Source organism: Lycorma delicatula, chromosome 2 (genome assembly GCF_047948215.1).
Source record: "Lycorma delicatula isolate Av1 chromosome 2, ASM4794821v1, whole genome shotgun sequence".
Classification (NCBI taxonomy): Eukaryota; Metazoa; Arthropoda; class Insecta; order Hemiptera; family Fulgoridae; genus Lycorma; species Lycorma delicatula.
Genome location: NC_134456.1, coordinates 20,719,603 through 20,735,771, shown reverse-complemented (window position 1 = coordinate 20,735,771; position 16,169 = coordinate 20,719,603). Strand labels below are relative to the sequence as shown.

At 26.7% G+C, this 16,169-nt stretch overlaps 1 protein-coding gene and 1 long non-coding RNA gene across 4 annotated transcripts in view; one reads left to right on the top strand and one right to left on the bottom strand.

Moving 5' to 3' along the window:
* LOC142320538 (uncharacterized) overlaps positions 1-16,169 on the bottom strand; it is a 505,330-nt gene that overhangs the window by 327,766 nt on the left and 161,395 nt on the right. For both annotated transcript variants that reach the window (XM_075358439.1, XM_075358440.1), the window contains one exon: positions 14,815-14,859. In XM_075358439.1, the coding sequence (XP_075214554.1) occupies positions 14,815-14,858 (44 nt within the window). In that variant the 5' untranslated portion in view covers position 14,859. The remainder of the gene's footprint in view (positions 1-14,814; positions 14,860-16,169) is intronic.
* The window catches only part of LOC142320539 (uncharacterized), a 216,127-nt gene that overhangs the window by 83,053 nt on the left and 116,905 nt on the right, over positions 1-16,169 (top strand). The gene's annotated exons all lie outside the window — the stretch shown is intronic.

Here is a 16,169-nt window from a genome sequence, read left to right as displayed (position 1 = left end):
ATTACTACAAAAAGTATTTATATACGTCTGTATTTCTAATATACTCAGACAATTTTTTTAATCAACCGTTGTATCATTTAAATATGTATGTTAACCGCTTCAGAAAAGTATATCCTGCTTCTGAATACAGAAAAAGACGGAAGAATTATATTTTACTTCGACTAAAACAACTATTTTTAAAAAATCGTACAGGTGAACCGAAGTACAAATTACAAAGGTTAAGAAAATGAGCTGATGTTTGACAGATACAGAATTAACATAATTTTGTGCGATAATAAATATAATAATTTACTGTATGTTCAGTACATAAAATAATTATCATTTATACACACATTAATATAGTACAGCAATAGAAGACTAATGTTCAATAAAAAAAGAAGATGATACTTATTGCCATTACTTACCGATAAATAAATTTTTAAGTTTATTCTGTTATGTATCAACTTTTATTTTAAGGAAAACTGGAAGATAGTAGATTCTGAATAAACGAGAGTTTCAAGAAAAAAGAAACTAAGGTTATAGAATAAGAAAAGACTACCAAACAATTTCCCGAAGTAGCCAAAAAAATATTAAAACTGTTAACAGTTCCTAAAACAGACATAGTCGTTCAAAAAAACCTGAACCAGTTCTCAAGTGACTCTTTAATGTCTAGGAAAAAAATACGTAATTTTTTTTGCCACTGTTTAATTTACAATTAGTTCCAATTTACGGGAGCAATAAGTAAATTTGAATAGAAAAAAAAACGACATGCTGAGAGAGGTTTCCATTGAAATCCCTCAAAGGACGTGTATGTATGGCATATGTATACATATCTTATACGTTATAAATAAATATGTACTAAACATAAATAAATACATACAAAGATGAATCCAAAGAATGCTGATAAATTTCAAAACATAAAAAGCAAATAAAATACCAAAAACTAATGTTATCAATCACACAAAGAATAACTAATCAAAGAACCAAAAAAAGTAAGTGGTGAAATGAAATTACGTACATAGAGGAAAACAAAACTGGAAAATACAAGAAAATTGTTTAATTAAAGTTGTCTGTTTTTTTGAGATTAACAACTTTTCCAAATGCAATACAGATGAAAAACAATTTTTTGTGGTGAAATAACCTAAAAACACGTTTTTTACAACTTCAGCGCCTAGTATTTCAATTTCAAATTATACGGCATAACTTTGAAGATATTAATTGTAGAGAAGAATGTCCTCTACATCTTTTGTTTGAAAAACCTTTCTCTAAAATGCATAGATTCAGAGAAAAATGCATTTCAAAAACTTTTTGAGTTTTTCAAAAATCTATGGGAGGAGGATGTTAAAAATCTGGAGTTAAGCTTCCCTCATCACCACTAACATATGGAAAAAACATCAATCGGTAGGTAAGGATTTTCAAATAAAAATACAAATTGACTGTACTAGAGTACTAAAGATACGTGCAGACGGTTTTAATTTAATATTGCGAATAAATCTTAAACAGAAGCTAAATATTCGTAATAAAGCACGTAAAGATGAAAACCTTTGTGTGTAATCACGTACATTAGATACACATGAAATTAATGTAGTTTTACGCCTTACTAATAAATATTTTTTAAGTCATCTTCAAGAATAATAAGCATCCTATGCCAGCTGCTTTATAAAGAAATTGAATTATAAATTATTTTCCCGTTGCCTTCTTCATTGATCCAAATATACAACTGATTATCAGTATGCCAAACCAACCGAAATGCTGATTTTATTTACCCCTATTGCAAGAGACACTTTATTCACCATAGGGACTGGCTGTATGAATATAACACCATACCTTTCACAGAAAACTCTTATGGTGACTCAGATGCTTTATATGCATCACACCATAAAAAACAATACCATTTCTTTTTTTTTTTAATATCATATTCATATTGCTTCAGTTTAACAGAATATACTCCCCATCCTTAACGGATTGATATGTTTATAAGTAAAAGAAATAAAAGATTAAAATGTTTTTTTTTTGTTTTTTTTTTTCGTTTTTCCCAACATAATCTATTAGATTTTTCTATAAAAATTTACGCCATAGCTACTTTCAAATATGTGTTTTTTAACGACAATATTTTCGTTATACGATTATGAAACATTCATACGTCGTTAAACCTATTTCTGAATGTTATATCTGAAACTTTAATATAAGGTAATATGTATAACTGGAAAATTTGTGTAATAATATTTGAATGTAAACATCTCAAGGCACGAAAGGGGAAAGCAACCCTATAGCAAGCCACCTTTTAGTACACAACGTAGTTTCTATGAATATTGATGAATTACTGTATACAACAATATTAATACTTAGCGGTATTGAATAAAGGTTAGAAAATTAAGTAATGACTAATTTAACAATGAAATCTTCCTTATAGTAAACTACATTTCGGTCATACTTTTTATAAAATTTCAGTGTTTAATTGTTATGACAAAATGTTTTCTTCCAGACCAACAATTCCAAAAATATAATTTTAATAATTTTTAAATTTGTATAGTGTTACATTAAGGTAAAATAATACATTAACGTAATACATTTATAAATGTGAAAAGAAATGAATGTAAAAAATGTATTTTATAAGTTTTTGTGGCTAGAACAATTATGGATAACAGCAATTGTTAAGTATGTCATCACTACCTATTCAAAGAAAAACTTAGAAACACTGAGATTTTCTTAACGTTTATGATCTGTAAGAATTTTTTGACGCGAAGCTTCTTAACGGAGGCTTTGGGATGGGGAATCAACTGAAAAAAAACGAACGTCACGAAAAAGGGTCACGCGCTAGCCGATTCCCCACTACTCCTTCAGCGTGCTATATAACACGCGTGTTCGGAAAGCGCTCTCTCTCTCTCTCTCTCACCCACTGTTATGCACGGCTTACGCGTATACCCCCGTTCTTTCTCTCTCTCACTCTTATACTCAGCTTATACGTTATTAATGTCAAAAATGACATTACAAATGACATTTTTGTTTTTATATCTAACTATGATTTTTTTATTTTTTGTCATGTAATTATGAAAAATAAAGTAAAATAAGTCTACGAACTTCAAATATTACAGATTTTTGTTCAGCTACACGTAAGTTGGAAAACGGCATTGAATTAGTTATGGCAGTTGTATACATTTCGCCAAATATAAAAATTGATGACATAATAATGTTCGTTAAGAGAGTACTTGGAATATAATGAACAAATTGCATAGTGGATAGGACAAAACATCATGAATTACCACTTATTTTCTCTGGTGACTTCAAATTTTGCTGATGAAAAATCAAAATTAAGTACTTTGAAAAGAAACTGATTGTTTCTTTTTGAAACATTTAATCTATCGATGAGTAACCAACCGGTGTAAACTACAACAAAACATGGCACAACCATTGATTCTGTTTTTTCAAGATACTTAAACAAAATAGAGTCTCAAACATCTGTATCCTACTTACCACTAACCAATAAATTATTATGATAGAATGCTATGAATAAACGTCAATGTTACGTTTAAATGTCTCTATGTTTTATGTGAATAAATATTTTTTATATGTATATTTCATTTTTAGTTCTTATTTCTTATTAATAAAACATTTTATCAGTTTTGTATATTGCGTATACGTTATTTTGCACCATAAATAATTCATATAATATTACATAAGGAGCTTCGCTTCCGTAGTATGTTCATGCACCGACGCACTTATTATATTTTTTAACGTTTTCCTTTGTTATTGTCTTCTTTATATGTTAGTTATTCTTGAACTTCAGAATTTTTCCCTGAAACGTTTTTAACTTTATATCGATAGAGAATAGACAACAGCATACAACCTTTTAATTATTCTCTACTTCTCTTAAAACTACTTAGAAAAAAGGATTATTTGATCTGAACAGGAGTCTTTCTATTTATTAATGTATAGTTTTATTCTTTTAGATTAAGAAAAAATAGGTTGTTAGCTTAATCGAATTTAAAGAATTATCATTTCACCAATATATTTCAGTAAATATCCCTGAATAAAAATATTTTCTGAAACAAAATCGACTTTACAGTAAATATATACAATTTCTTTTTATAAAATATTTTAAAAATTTGTACTCGAGCAGCTTCATTTACTTAATTTTTTTAAATTAATTTTTTTACTTACTACACACTTTTTCACATTTTTTATTTAAGCAGAACGTTCTTTTGCTTCATCAAAACGTTGTTTTATACGAAAACCTTAAAGATATTAAATACGTATTTTCAAGTATAGAAAATATCTTTATATATATATATATTTCTTGTGTGCGTGTGTGTCAGTGAACTCCTCCTAAACGGCTAGACCGATTTTGATGAAATTTTTTGTGTGTGTTCAAGGGGATTAGAGAATGATTTAGATTCACAATTTGGTCCACTGGAAAATGTTTTTTTAATTAATTTTTTATTTATAAGTAGTTGTTTATTTTGGAAAGTTTTACATTGGATCCGGCAGACTGCGCTACCATCGCAGTAGCGAATAGTCAATAATATTATATTTTATTTTTAGTTTGTCCCGACAGTTGGTGCTGCGATCAAATTGAGAAAAATATTTCGTAATTTTGTGTTATTATTGTGTTACAAAAAATCGCGAGAAAACAGTTTTTTAATAAATAAGAGGCTAATAAATCAGATGGAAATGTAAACAAAGGAAAACCAATCAGATCAATGCAAGATGGCCGCTGTCAAACATAACGACCAATCACAAAGAGCCCGTATGGCCGTTGCCAATGTATACAAAATCACAACTGATAAGTAACAAGTAGGCAGCACTGCGATCGCGTTTAGAATTGTGCGCGTATTGAGAAATATTATATTATAATATTATTTATTGAAATAACGTTTTAAAGTGTAATTAAAAAATATACATTATGCAAATTTGTAAGGTACAGTATTGAAGTGATAATGTTTTTTTAATTTATTTATGTGTTATTGATCTTGGGATGGTTAAGGTTCACAATTGGGTCCGGTAGGCAGAGCTGCGATCGCGTTTTAGTTTTTTTAAATTTTTGGTTTATCAGTCAAACCCGGTAGTTGGTGCTGCGATCGGATTCTAGGAATTTTTTTTATTTTGTTGCTTTTTCGCATATCAGTTACTTGCGTTGTAGCTTAGTGTTGTTCTTACATTAAAATTCGTATTTTTAACGGACTACTGTGTTTAGAGAATAGTTTGAATTAAATCCGATAGGTAGTGCTGTTATGACAATTGGATTTATTTACATTCTGACTTTTATAAAGTGAAAGGTTAAATTTTGTTAAATTGCTAATGTTCAGTTTTTAAGGTTTTATGAACCTGTCAATTGTTGTCATTTAATCTGTATGTATACTCAGATCTAGCAATAGCGAAGCATTGCCGAGTCTGCTAGAATTGAGCGCGTATTGAGAATATTATATTATATTATTATTTATTGAAATAAAGTTTTAAAGTTTAATTAAAAAATGTACATTGTGAAAATTTGTAAGGTGCAGTATTGAAGTGAGTATTTTACATGATTTTTCATGAATTTTAATGATGTATACACGTGCATTCAATAGCAACCAACTTAACCTAAAAATTTAAATTGTCAGTTCTCATTTGATTCTATGCAACTTATGAAGTATTGAACGGCTCTTTGAAAATAAAAATTTAAGTTTGTAAAATAAATTATAACATTTATAAAATTAAAATATAAGTTACTTATAATATAGTTTAAAGTATATTTAAAAAATTTAATTTATAATTTTTTAGCTGATTAATTTTATAAAAAGTTTTCTAAAATTATTTTTAATTTACAATTATCTAAAATTTGGTAAAATAGATGTTAAAATAAAGAATGAGAAAAATGATAAAAATTTCTACTAAAATTTTAACTAGGTTGCTATTTTACAGTGCTTTAATTTTTTTATTAATTGATTAATTAAGCTGTTACATGGTTATGAAACATCAAATTTTTAAATAAAAAAAAAAATATGTAGGAGGTACTTTTTTAGAATCATGTTAAGTGAAAATTAGTAGTAATGTGGATGTAAATTTATTAATTACACTAATTATTAATTTTACGACGTTTCGATTTTTTAATTCAATTTTAATCGGACATCTCAATATTTATTGAAAATAAATATTAACAATACTACACATAATTAATCAATAAACCCATTACAATAATCCAACAATCACAAACTGATAATATCTTACTAATAGTCATTTTAATGAAATTTAGAACACATTCCTGCTAATTTTAACTTAATTACGTTACTTATATTTATGTGTGTGCATTTATTACAGAATAATGCCGCGTCAGGACAACGTCTGTCGGGTCCGCTAGAATTTATTTACGAAAGTCAATAAAAATAAATTTAAATGCCGTACAATTGATTAAATAGTATAATTAATGAAAAATTAAAATTTCAACTTGATGATTAAGTTAAAGAAATAATATGTTTAATTTGAATGATAAAAATGTCCAAAAATATATTAAAATTTGTCTATATCTTATATTCACATTGTCTATATCTAGAAAAACAGTTTCATTATCTACCAACATAAATTGTAATACCCACAGAATAGTTCATTTTATACGATGACTGAGGTGATAACTATAATTTGTATAGTTTAAATATCTTTAGTTACGTTTCTAATTAAATTTCCATAAAACATTGTTTTGATTAAGCAGAACTAAATTATTAAACGGGGATTAAAAAAAAGATAAATTAAATTTAAATTAAAGTAAATTTAATAAAGCATTTTTGGTAATTTATTTTCTTCCTTTTTGTTAAATTTATCAAAATCTCAAAAGATGAAATAAAATTTGAAAAAAAGACATCCTTTAAAAAAATGATTTAATGTTTTAGACAATTTAATAGTAAATTTTACGGCTTTAATTATTAATTATCATGTTTTAGTGTTAATTTATTTAAATGAAATAAAAATTTAGATAAAATTCTCGTAAAGTCTTGAAATAAAATTGTTATAAGCTAATAATTACTATTATCTTTTCTGCTAATATTACTGCAGTTTCTATGTTGAGTATTGCTTAGCTTTTTTAGCTTCTTTTTTTTATGACATGTTGACACGTTTCGGAACAAACCATTGTCAAAACTACTGGTATAAAATAAAATGTAAATGAAATGCAACATACATTGGACAACGGGAAGAAAATTAAAATCAAGATATAACGAACACATGAGATCTTTTTTAAAATCAAAAACATTCTTATTATGTATTTAAATAAAATAAGGACATACCCTAATGAAAATGGAAGAATTAATGAAATTACTTCACAAATGTGTTAATGGAAAAGAATGAACATTTTAGAAAATCAAGAAATCTTTAAATTAAAAAGTAATAATAAAACGATCAAAAATAAACAGATCAACAATCAAGTGGATGTCCTTTTCAAGAACGTCAATTTTTGAAAACAGGAGATAGATAAATAAAATTAAAAGATAAGTATAACCATTGATAACAAATAAACAAGAAGAAGGCCAGATAAGGTATGACCTCAAATATAAGGTGGGGAATTGACTAAATACTACATAAAGATGAAGAGAAATTTAAAAATACCAGTACAAGTTTTGACAATGGAGTGATTCCGAAATACGTCAACATATAATAAAAGACTGAAGCTAAGATAGGTAAGCAATACTCAAAATAGAAGTCTTACAGTAACTGTTAAACAAAAATCTTTCCTATTTTTAGTTATTAATTTTTTGTGGTTTTTATTCAATTGCATTTTTGAGTATTTATAAATTAAAGTATATATCCATACGAAGGTACTCAAACAAATACGAGTATATGTGAAAGAGAATTCGATGCTATAGAAAAAATATCATAAGATAAAACAAAAATTCCAAGTAAGTTTAAAAAAAAGTAATAATTTTAGAACCCACCCTTAATTTTAATTTTAATTTTGTTTAATGTATAAAAAAAATGTTCCACAATATAATAGAGTTTAAATGTCGATAATTTTGAATCTATAAACATGTGCGGTGCACTCACGAATGGAATTTCATTAGTTGTACTGTGATAAAATAGAAATCTGTAATAATGTTTCAAAGTAAATTTAAAATAGTAAAACGGAAATTACCTGAGGGATGATCAGTCTCGCACTATTAATAAAAGCTGGGTTTGTTAATGCAAACGTTATTGCCAAACTATGATTGAACATAAAGCCACTTGTAAAACAGTGTAATTTCAAAACACCAGGTAATGTTGAATAAGTTGCTAATACAACACATCGCCATTGATGTACATATAATAATTATATTTTATTGCAAAGAAGCAGTTGCAAATTATTTATGATTTTCTAGAAAATAAATAAATATTGTGGAAAATGATTTTCAGCAATTCCAATAATTTTTTTCTTTTTTTTTTGCAAATAAACCATCTAGGGATCACGAAAATGTCAATTTTGACTTTTTTCTTTTGGTTTTTTCTTTCAAAATTTCTTCATCTGTTCTGATATCACCTTTTTCTCTTCTTCAGTTCATTTCCTACCACTGGACTTTTTCTGTTCCACAGGTATGTTCATATCAACCCACCGGGTTGGTCTAGTGGTGAACGCGTCTTCCCAAATCAACTGATTTGGAATTCGAGAGTTCCAGCGTTCAAGTCCTAGTAAAGGCAGTTACTTTTATACGAATTTGAATACTAGATCGTGGATACCGGTGTTCTTTGGTGGTTGGGTTTCAATTAACCACACATCTCAGGAATGGTCGACCTGAGACTGTACAAGACTACATATCATTTACACTCACACAAATCATCCACACTCATTCTCTGAAGTAATACCTGAACGGTAATTCACAGAGACTAAACAGGAAAAGAAAGAAGAAATGTATGTTCAGATCGTAAAGGAACTTTCTAAATTCGTCTCTGAAAAAATATCCTGAGTCTTCCAAATATCTTCCAAAAGTTTCCTGATTGAATCTTTGCATTTCTATTTTCATTTGTTTGATGTAACCCTGCTGATTTTTGCATTTCCAAATTTTATCAAAGTTTTTTATTTACTCTTAGATTCTTTTTTCTTCATCATATGTCTAAGAATTCTTAACCTTATCTTTTTTAAATCTGCTTCTAGTGTATGGAAATTTTGTGAATTTCTTTGTATGTTAAAAATATGATTAATATTATTTGCATGCCTTTGTTCTATTCATTAAATAAAAATATATTAGTGACAAGTAGTTCCAATAAATAATATTAATTAAGACGGTTTTTTTTATAAATTTCAATGTTTTCTTTTAATAATTACGCAACATTCTGTGATTTAAAAGGGAAAAATTATTAATACTAAAATTGTAATCATACCAAATAATAAGCTATATTAAATAATGTAAGCAGTATTTTAATTATTAAAATAGTTGAATGAATTTCTCAATATTCCTTTTAAGTCATGTCTAAATCCACTGAAATGTATCTTTTATTTTTTAATATTATCTAAAAAAAATATCGCGTACAGATAAGATTGGGAACTCATTCGCTTTTTTAAGTCGCATATAAATTTCTATTTCAAAGGATTATCCCTTCATTAGTTACACATAGACAAAATTTAATTAAAAAGATCCTGAAATAGTTTTTTCACTGTAATGAAAAAGCAGCCCATTTAGTCACTACGTTCCTCTCTTCGGATCTGAATAACTTATTCAAAATTCTTCTGGCTTGCTTGTTACATTATCGTTTGGAGAACCGCCTTCCGTTTCGGTCTTTCAGACCAATGTTATCAACCATGCATAAAATCGCATATACCAGTAAATAAACGGAAAATTTAAGACTGAATAACTTATAAAAAGTTTATGATTACTACTGTAATATAAATGCAAGATAGTAATATTACATTATTATTTTTATGATTAACTCATTATATAAGCTAAAAAACTGGGCTTTATAATATGACGTGAAAATTTTGTAGCTTATGAAAAGCATTATGTCTAACGGGGTTTCGAATCCGGAAACTTCTAAATGAAATTATTCTCAGTAAATCAAGTATTGTGAGAATGGTTTGTCACATTGAGGCAGAAGGGTTTTAGCTGGCTAGAATTGTTTAATTTAAGAACAACAGAACAGAAAATAGGTACACAATCTATTTGTATATTCAAATGGATATATTCACAGAACTGTAGTAGATATGAGAGGAATATTGAAAATTAGCACAAAGAATTGAATTTGTACAAATGGAATTTTCTTTAAGAAATATTTATTCTGTTTCTCGGTTTGATTGTATCTGTGATGTATGAAAAGTTAATCAAAAGATGGGCTCTCCCACAAATGTCATATATAGAATTGAAAAGAAACATTGCTTTGAAATGACTTCGTTCGAAGATAGATGGCCAAAATGAAGAATAATGCAGAATGAAGCAGAAACAGATGGCCAAATGAAATATAGCAGTGAGCCTGCCAAATAATTGATTATATATAATATGTTAAGGGACAATGGATTGAAGCGGCTGGAAGGTACCATTGTATTTATGATAAAAATGGCTGTAGGATGAAAATTTAAAAAATGTTTTTTTTTCAATATTAAAATCATTTATTTTTAAATATTTTATGTTTACTAGTCTAAAAAATGTTGAGGTGTCCGAAAATGTACCTATTTTTTAAAAACCAGTTTTTCTCGTACGATAGGCAACAGCTTGTAAGCTTATAACTAGGTAACAACAATGTCGGCGACCTCAACCAATCTAACGTTACTGTAGCATGTTGCGCTAATAACTAACCTTATTGTAGTAGGGTGCACAAGTTTCTTGTTTAATCTTTTAATATTTATTTACAGCCATTTTTTATTTTATGTAAAAAATGTTTAAACTATATATTACCAAAATTACAGCCATGATGAGAGATGAGCTTTTCGTGTGAAAAATGCGAAGCTTAACGGGGATTCGAACCCAGGTTCTGACGGATGAAAGGCAGAGAAGCTACCATTCCAAAATAATAATATTATTATTTTGTATTTTTCTTCTTTTTTTCATCAATAAAAATTCTTGCAAATTCACTTAAATATTCCAGAACAGTAACCATTTTAAGCATAATTAATTACCCGTACAATTTATAATTAATCCGGCTGTAGAAAAAAATCATTAATTTTAAATCAAAACTGCATTAGTGAGATGTTATAAAAGTTAAATTTATATTAAAAATATTATGTAAATCCTAGATGATCTGACAGATCTTCCGTTGTTGCTAAGTTTTTAATCGGCCATGCAATCTAAACTTCATCTAGGGTTTGATTCCCGGCAAAGTTCTGCAGTTTTTCACCCGTCATTTCATCCATCTCATCTTCCTCGTTAAAATAAAATATTGTAGGTCATAATTAAAAAAACAAAATTATTAAATAAAAACTGAATTTTATACGTCATTAACGAAGAATTAATGAATGAATTGATTCATTAATATTATAAAATTATTAACTTTATGAATTTTAGAGATATTATTTTGTAAATATTAAATAATTTACTAAAGAAATAAATTAATTTTACCTGTTAAAATCAAGAATATAAACAGGAAAAGAGATTGAAAAGCCTGTATCAAAAATTTAATTAAAGCCTGCTCTGAGTTTAATAATAAAAGTTCAGTTAAATTGTTAATACAGGGCAGAATTTCTGTTTAATTTTCTATTCTCTATGCAGTACAACAGAATTAATTTTTTAAATTGATATTTAACATTCTTGTCAAATGATCATATTCACCTGAATAGAGAAAGTACTTAACCATAATTAAACCTTTATTAAATTGTGTTTCTTACGGATTTTTAAAAATCAAACCTAAACTATATTATTTATTTATCAAAATAAAAATATCAACCTAAGTCATTAGATCGTCAGTTCTGTAATTTTTATTATATTATTTATAATTAATAGATTATATTAATAATAGTAATGTAGTACTTTTTCGCGTTAGGAATTTAAATTTCTTGTCTGCTATCAAGAATTTGTTTGCTTTATCAACTCAATTTCACTGAAAAAATCTTGTTCCTTCTTTACCTTCTATCCCAAATGATTCTAATCCTTTAATTTATTTATTTCTTTCAATCTCTCTCTTCTTCCAGTTTTGATTCTTTAGAGGAATTAGGAAATCTGGGGTGGTGAAAAATTAGTTTTTGTGTATATGATAATATTGTGTTTTAATTAGCAGAATACTGAAATCTATTATAATGGCAGAAAATTTCTATTGTAAAAGAAAGTATTTTGCTGACGAAAATTTATTGATGATATAATAATATTGAACCTTTATTAAATAATGTTTTATTTATAATGTTTAAAAAACTGTTTGATGTTTTTTTCATTAAATTTATAGTGAAAATTTTTCTACGTAGAATAGTGAGTGAAGGAAAAATCCCGTTAATATATATAAAATTATGATTATATGTTGTGTGTGTGTGTCGTGTTTTTATTTTGGGCTTGTGGGTATGTGTGTTGACTTTAGACAAATTATTTTTTTATGTATGCCATGTTACAGTACACTGATATGATATCAACAGTACTCTGCAGAGATGCCAAGGCATCTGTGCCCAATCTGGCGTGTAACTGTAAATTTACCGGTAAATGTGTAATCTTAACAGAATCAGGCCGACCACTCCTGTGACGTGTGGTTAATTGAAACCCACCAAACAACACCGGTATCCGCAGCCTAGCATTCAAATCTATATAAAAGCAACTGCCTCCACAAGAAGTCGAACCTTAGAACTCTGGACTTCGAAAATCAGCTGATTTTACGATGATGAGTTTAACCAGTAGGCTAACCCGGTGGGTTATAATTTTTTTTCTATTTTTTTTTAATAACCTGATTATATATTAATAATAGTGATTTTAAAATAATATATAAAAAACACAAAAACATTATCCATCAATAAGACTCCGGTCTGTAGATTATAATGAAGCATTTGGCTAAAAAAAACATGAATATAACTTATTTTATGTTAACAAATCTCTGCTCCAGTTGATTAAGATATTTTATTGAACAGACAGGATGAGTGAAGCTGTACAAACTTCTTAATAATGGGTTAGTTTAATTTGTTAATTAACTCTAAATTGTCAGTACAGTTCCAAATAAACGTCATTGAAGAATATTATAAGTCGGTCATCGAAAACGATTTTAAAATAAATATATTTTTTTTTAATATTTTTTTTTTTGAAAATAACAATCGATATTTTTTTAATCTGTCAGTTTTATTTTGTAACTGAAAATGTCATATGTCATATATATGCAAAACAGAAGGTTTCTCATAGTCATATATTTTACCTACCACACAAGTTCAATTATGACGTAAAGTTGTTTTTATACAGATATTTTTTTTAATTAATAACTCTCGTAAATATAGCATATATATTTTAATTATCAGTTTCAATATTTTAGTTTTTTAAATTTATCTCATAGATCACTGCTTATTTAAAAAAATGCTTAATTTATTTTTATAATGAATTTTTATTTATTTCGGTTTTAAATTACAGTCGAAAAATTAATTTATATAGGACCATAATCTGTATTTAATTAAGAGATTTTTACTTAAGAAAAATATTTATTTATTGGCTATCTTTATCACGCTACTTTATTTCTTGTTTTTTTTCTTGTTTTTTTTTTTTAAATAAAAAAAGATTATCTGTAAGAAATTATTAACGTATTGAATCTCTAAGGAATACCTTATCCTTAAGCTTCCGTTAGAAGATCTGTGAAAAGCACTCTAAAGAAAACCATCTGAAGATTCAAGCTTTTTCCAGGTTCCTTTAAAAAATTCAAAAGTGCAGTACTGTTCTTTATACTTCTCTTTTCCTTTAAATATACAGTTCATACAACATTTTAAATTTCAGTTCATTCCTTTCTCTTTTTCATATTACATAGCTTTCCTTATTGAAATTTAGAAAATAATAGCTATTCAATACTATTATATTTTAAAATCCGAATTATAATTTTTAGGCGTTTATTTCTAGCGTAAAAGTTTTTAGTAGAAAATGTATGGAATTAATTATCAGCTGTTCGTATTTTACGTTTTGAATTAATGATTTCAAAAATGGATGAACACAACGTTTGTTACGTTTAGAATAAAACTGAATTTTTTTTATTGAAGAAAGGGTTTATTTATTTAGTAAAAATGTTATACACGAATCTGCACAAGTACAATCCATAGAAAGCATTAAAAAAGAAATTAAAGACTATTCTTCAAATTCAAAGAGCAGCATTTTTTTTAATAGGGGCTAGTTTAAATAAAACACTTTATGGTATTTAATCAATTTCGTAATGCGCAAGTATAGCTTGTAAATAAACTGATTTGACTGAGCATGATTTTAATTTTTAAAACATGACTCGTTATCACAAGCTGTTGAGGAGTTGTTACTACGCAGGATTTAAGGGGATGATTTTTAACATTCTTTTAAGAATCAGAATACATTTTTATATATTATTTTTCATGATATTAAGTATTTTTGTTTCTATTTTTTGTTGTATTCTATCATTCATTAAAGTAAATTTCTTTGTTTACTGTTTCTTATTTAGTCATTTTGAAAAAAATGCTCGTTAAATTCCTACTAAACATCAGAAAGGGAAAAGATCGAATACTGACGATAATAATAATATTTTTTGTTTGTCTGTAAAATGTTAAATTAGAAACGAAAATGCGAATTTAATGATGTCTTGTTTGTTTTCTTTTGAATAACTCTTATTTAAAAAAAATATATATATATTATTGACGAGGCACTGTTTCCTTTTTGTAAAAATATAGCAATTATCTCTTACTGAAAGAAGGCAAGAACTACAAAAGTATTTTTTAATTTTTTTTTTTCCAAAATTAGTCGAAATTAGAAAAACATTCCAAATCACTTTAAAAGATGTACGTACCTTAGAACGGTGGTGGTTTCTCCTCCAGGACTTCCACTTCCCATTCTGAAAAAAAAATTAAAATATTAAAAGGTTAGGTTTTTTAGAGAATTTTTAATTTTATAATATAATATTTAGATTATGAAAAATATTAACCAAACTATTCAATAAATTCCTCTAGTTAATTTTCCTCGTTTTGTGGATTCAAATACTGCTGTTTATTGTGACAGCGTTTATGGATTGACTAAGAGGTAAGTTTAATCTTTCCAAAGCATTTCTTTTGACGTCATAGAATATCATACACTTTACTAATATAATTAGTTTTTTCCTTATATATTGTTTTACTGAAGAAAAATTTAACTTTCTTTATTACATACCAATCATTCATGTCAAGAATATTAAAGAAATATAAACATGTATTAAATTAGGAATAAACCGATAAATTAAAAAAAAATTATTCAAGTTAATAATTTAATGTTTATTTATTCTGTAAAAATTCTGGAAATATTTTTACCATAAAGGAAAGAAAGAAACGTTTATAAAAAAAAAGTGTAGTCAGGGCTGTTGTTTATTAGGAAAAATATAAACAGTGATTGATGTAAGAAAGTGTATAAATCATTTTACGTTTTCATTTTTGACGTTGAAGATTAGAATACTTGTATTATTATTATTTTATTAATATAATAACTTTTTTTTTTATTCAAAAAATCCCGTTACGGTTACTAAATGAATCAGCATAATATTTGTAGTCTATAAAATTATGTAAAGAAAAACCTAAACTAAATATTTATTGAAAGAAATTCGAAAAAAGAAAACGCTTAAAAACTGTTAAAAAACAAAATTTTAAATTTTAAAACTAGAAGGCCATTTCAATTTTCAAACAATCATCATAAAGGACTTAATATTTTAATAATAATTATGATAGACTTTTAAAATGAATGATATGAGAAATGACAACGATAAAATTAATAACAATAAATGACTAAATGAGCAATCGTTACGAAGTACTATAGTAATTGTATTCCTGTGTTTAAAAAGTAAAACCAACCATTCACTAAAAATGCTTCTGTATCGTTTAACGCAATCCCAATGTAAATTTATTATTTATCCTATTGGGATTGGATTGTTTCAAACGGTACTGCTTGGCTTTCAGTCAACAGTTACTGTATTTTATTTACAGCAATTGTATTACTTTTGTAATACAAGTAGAACTATTCTTTCTGTAGTGTTTCGTGAGTTTTACTTTTTTTAAGATATTAGAAGTTTAAATAAAATTAAATTTCTTTGCATAGTCACTCAACACGCACATAATAAAGGCTCTTCTTAAAGACGAGTATTTCATGGTTTTTAAATCCAGATTTTTACATTACAAAATA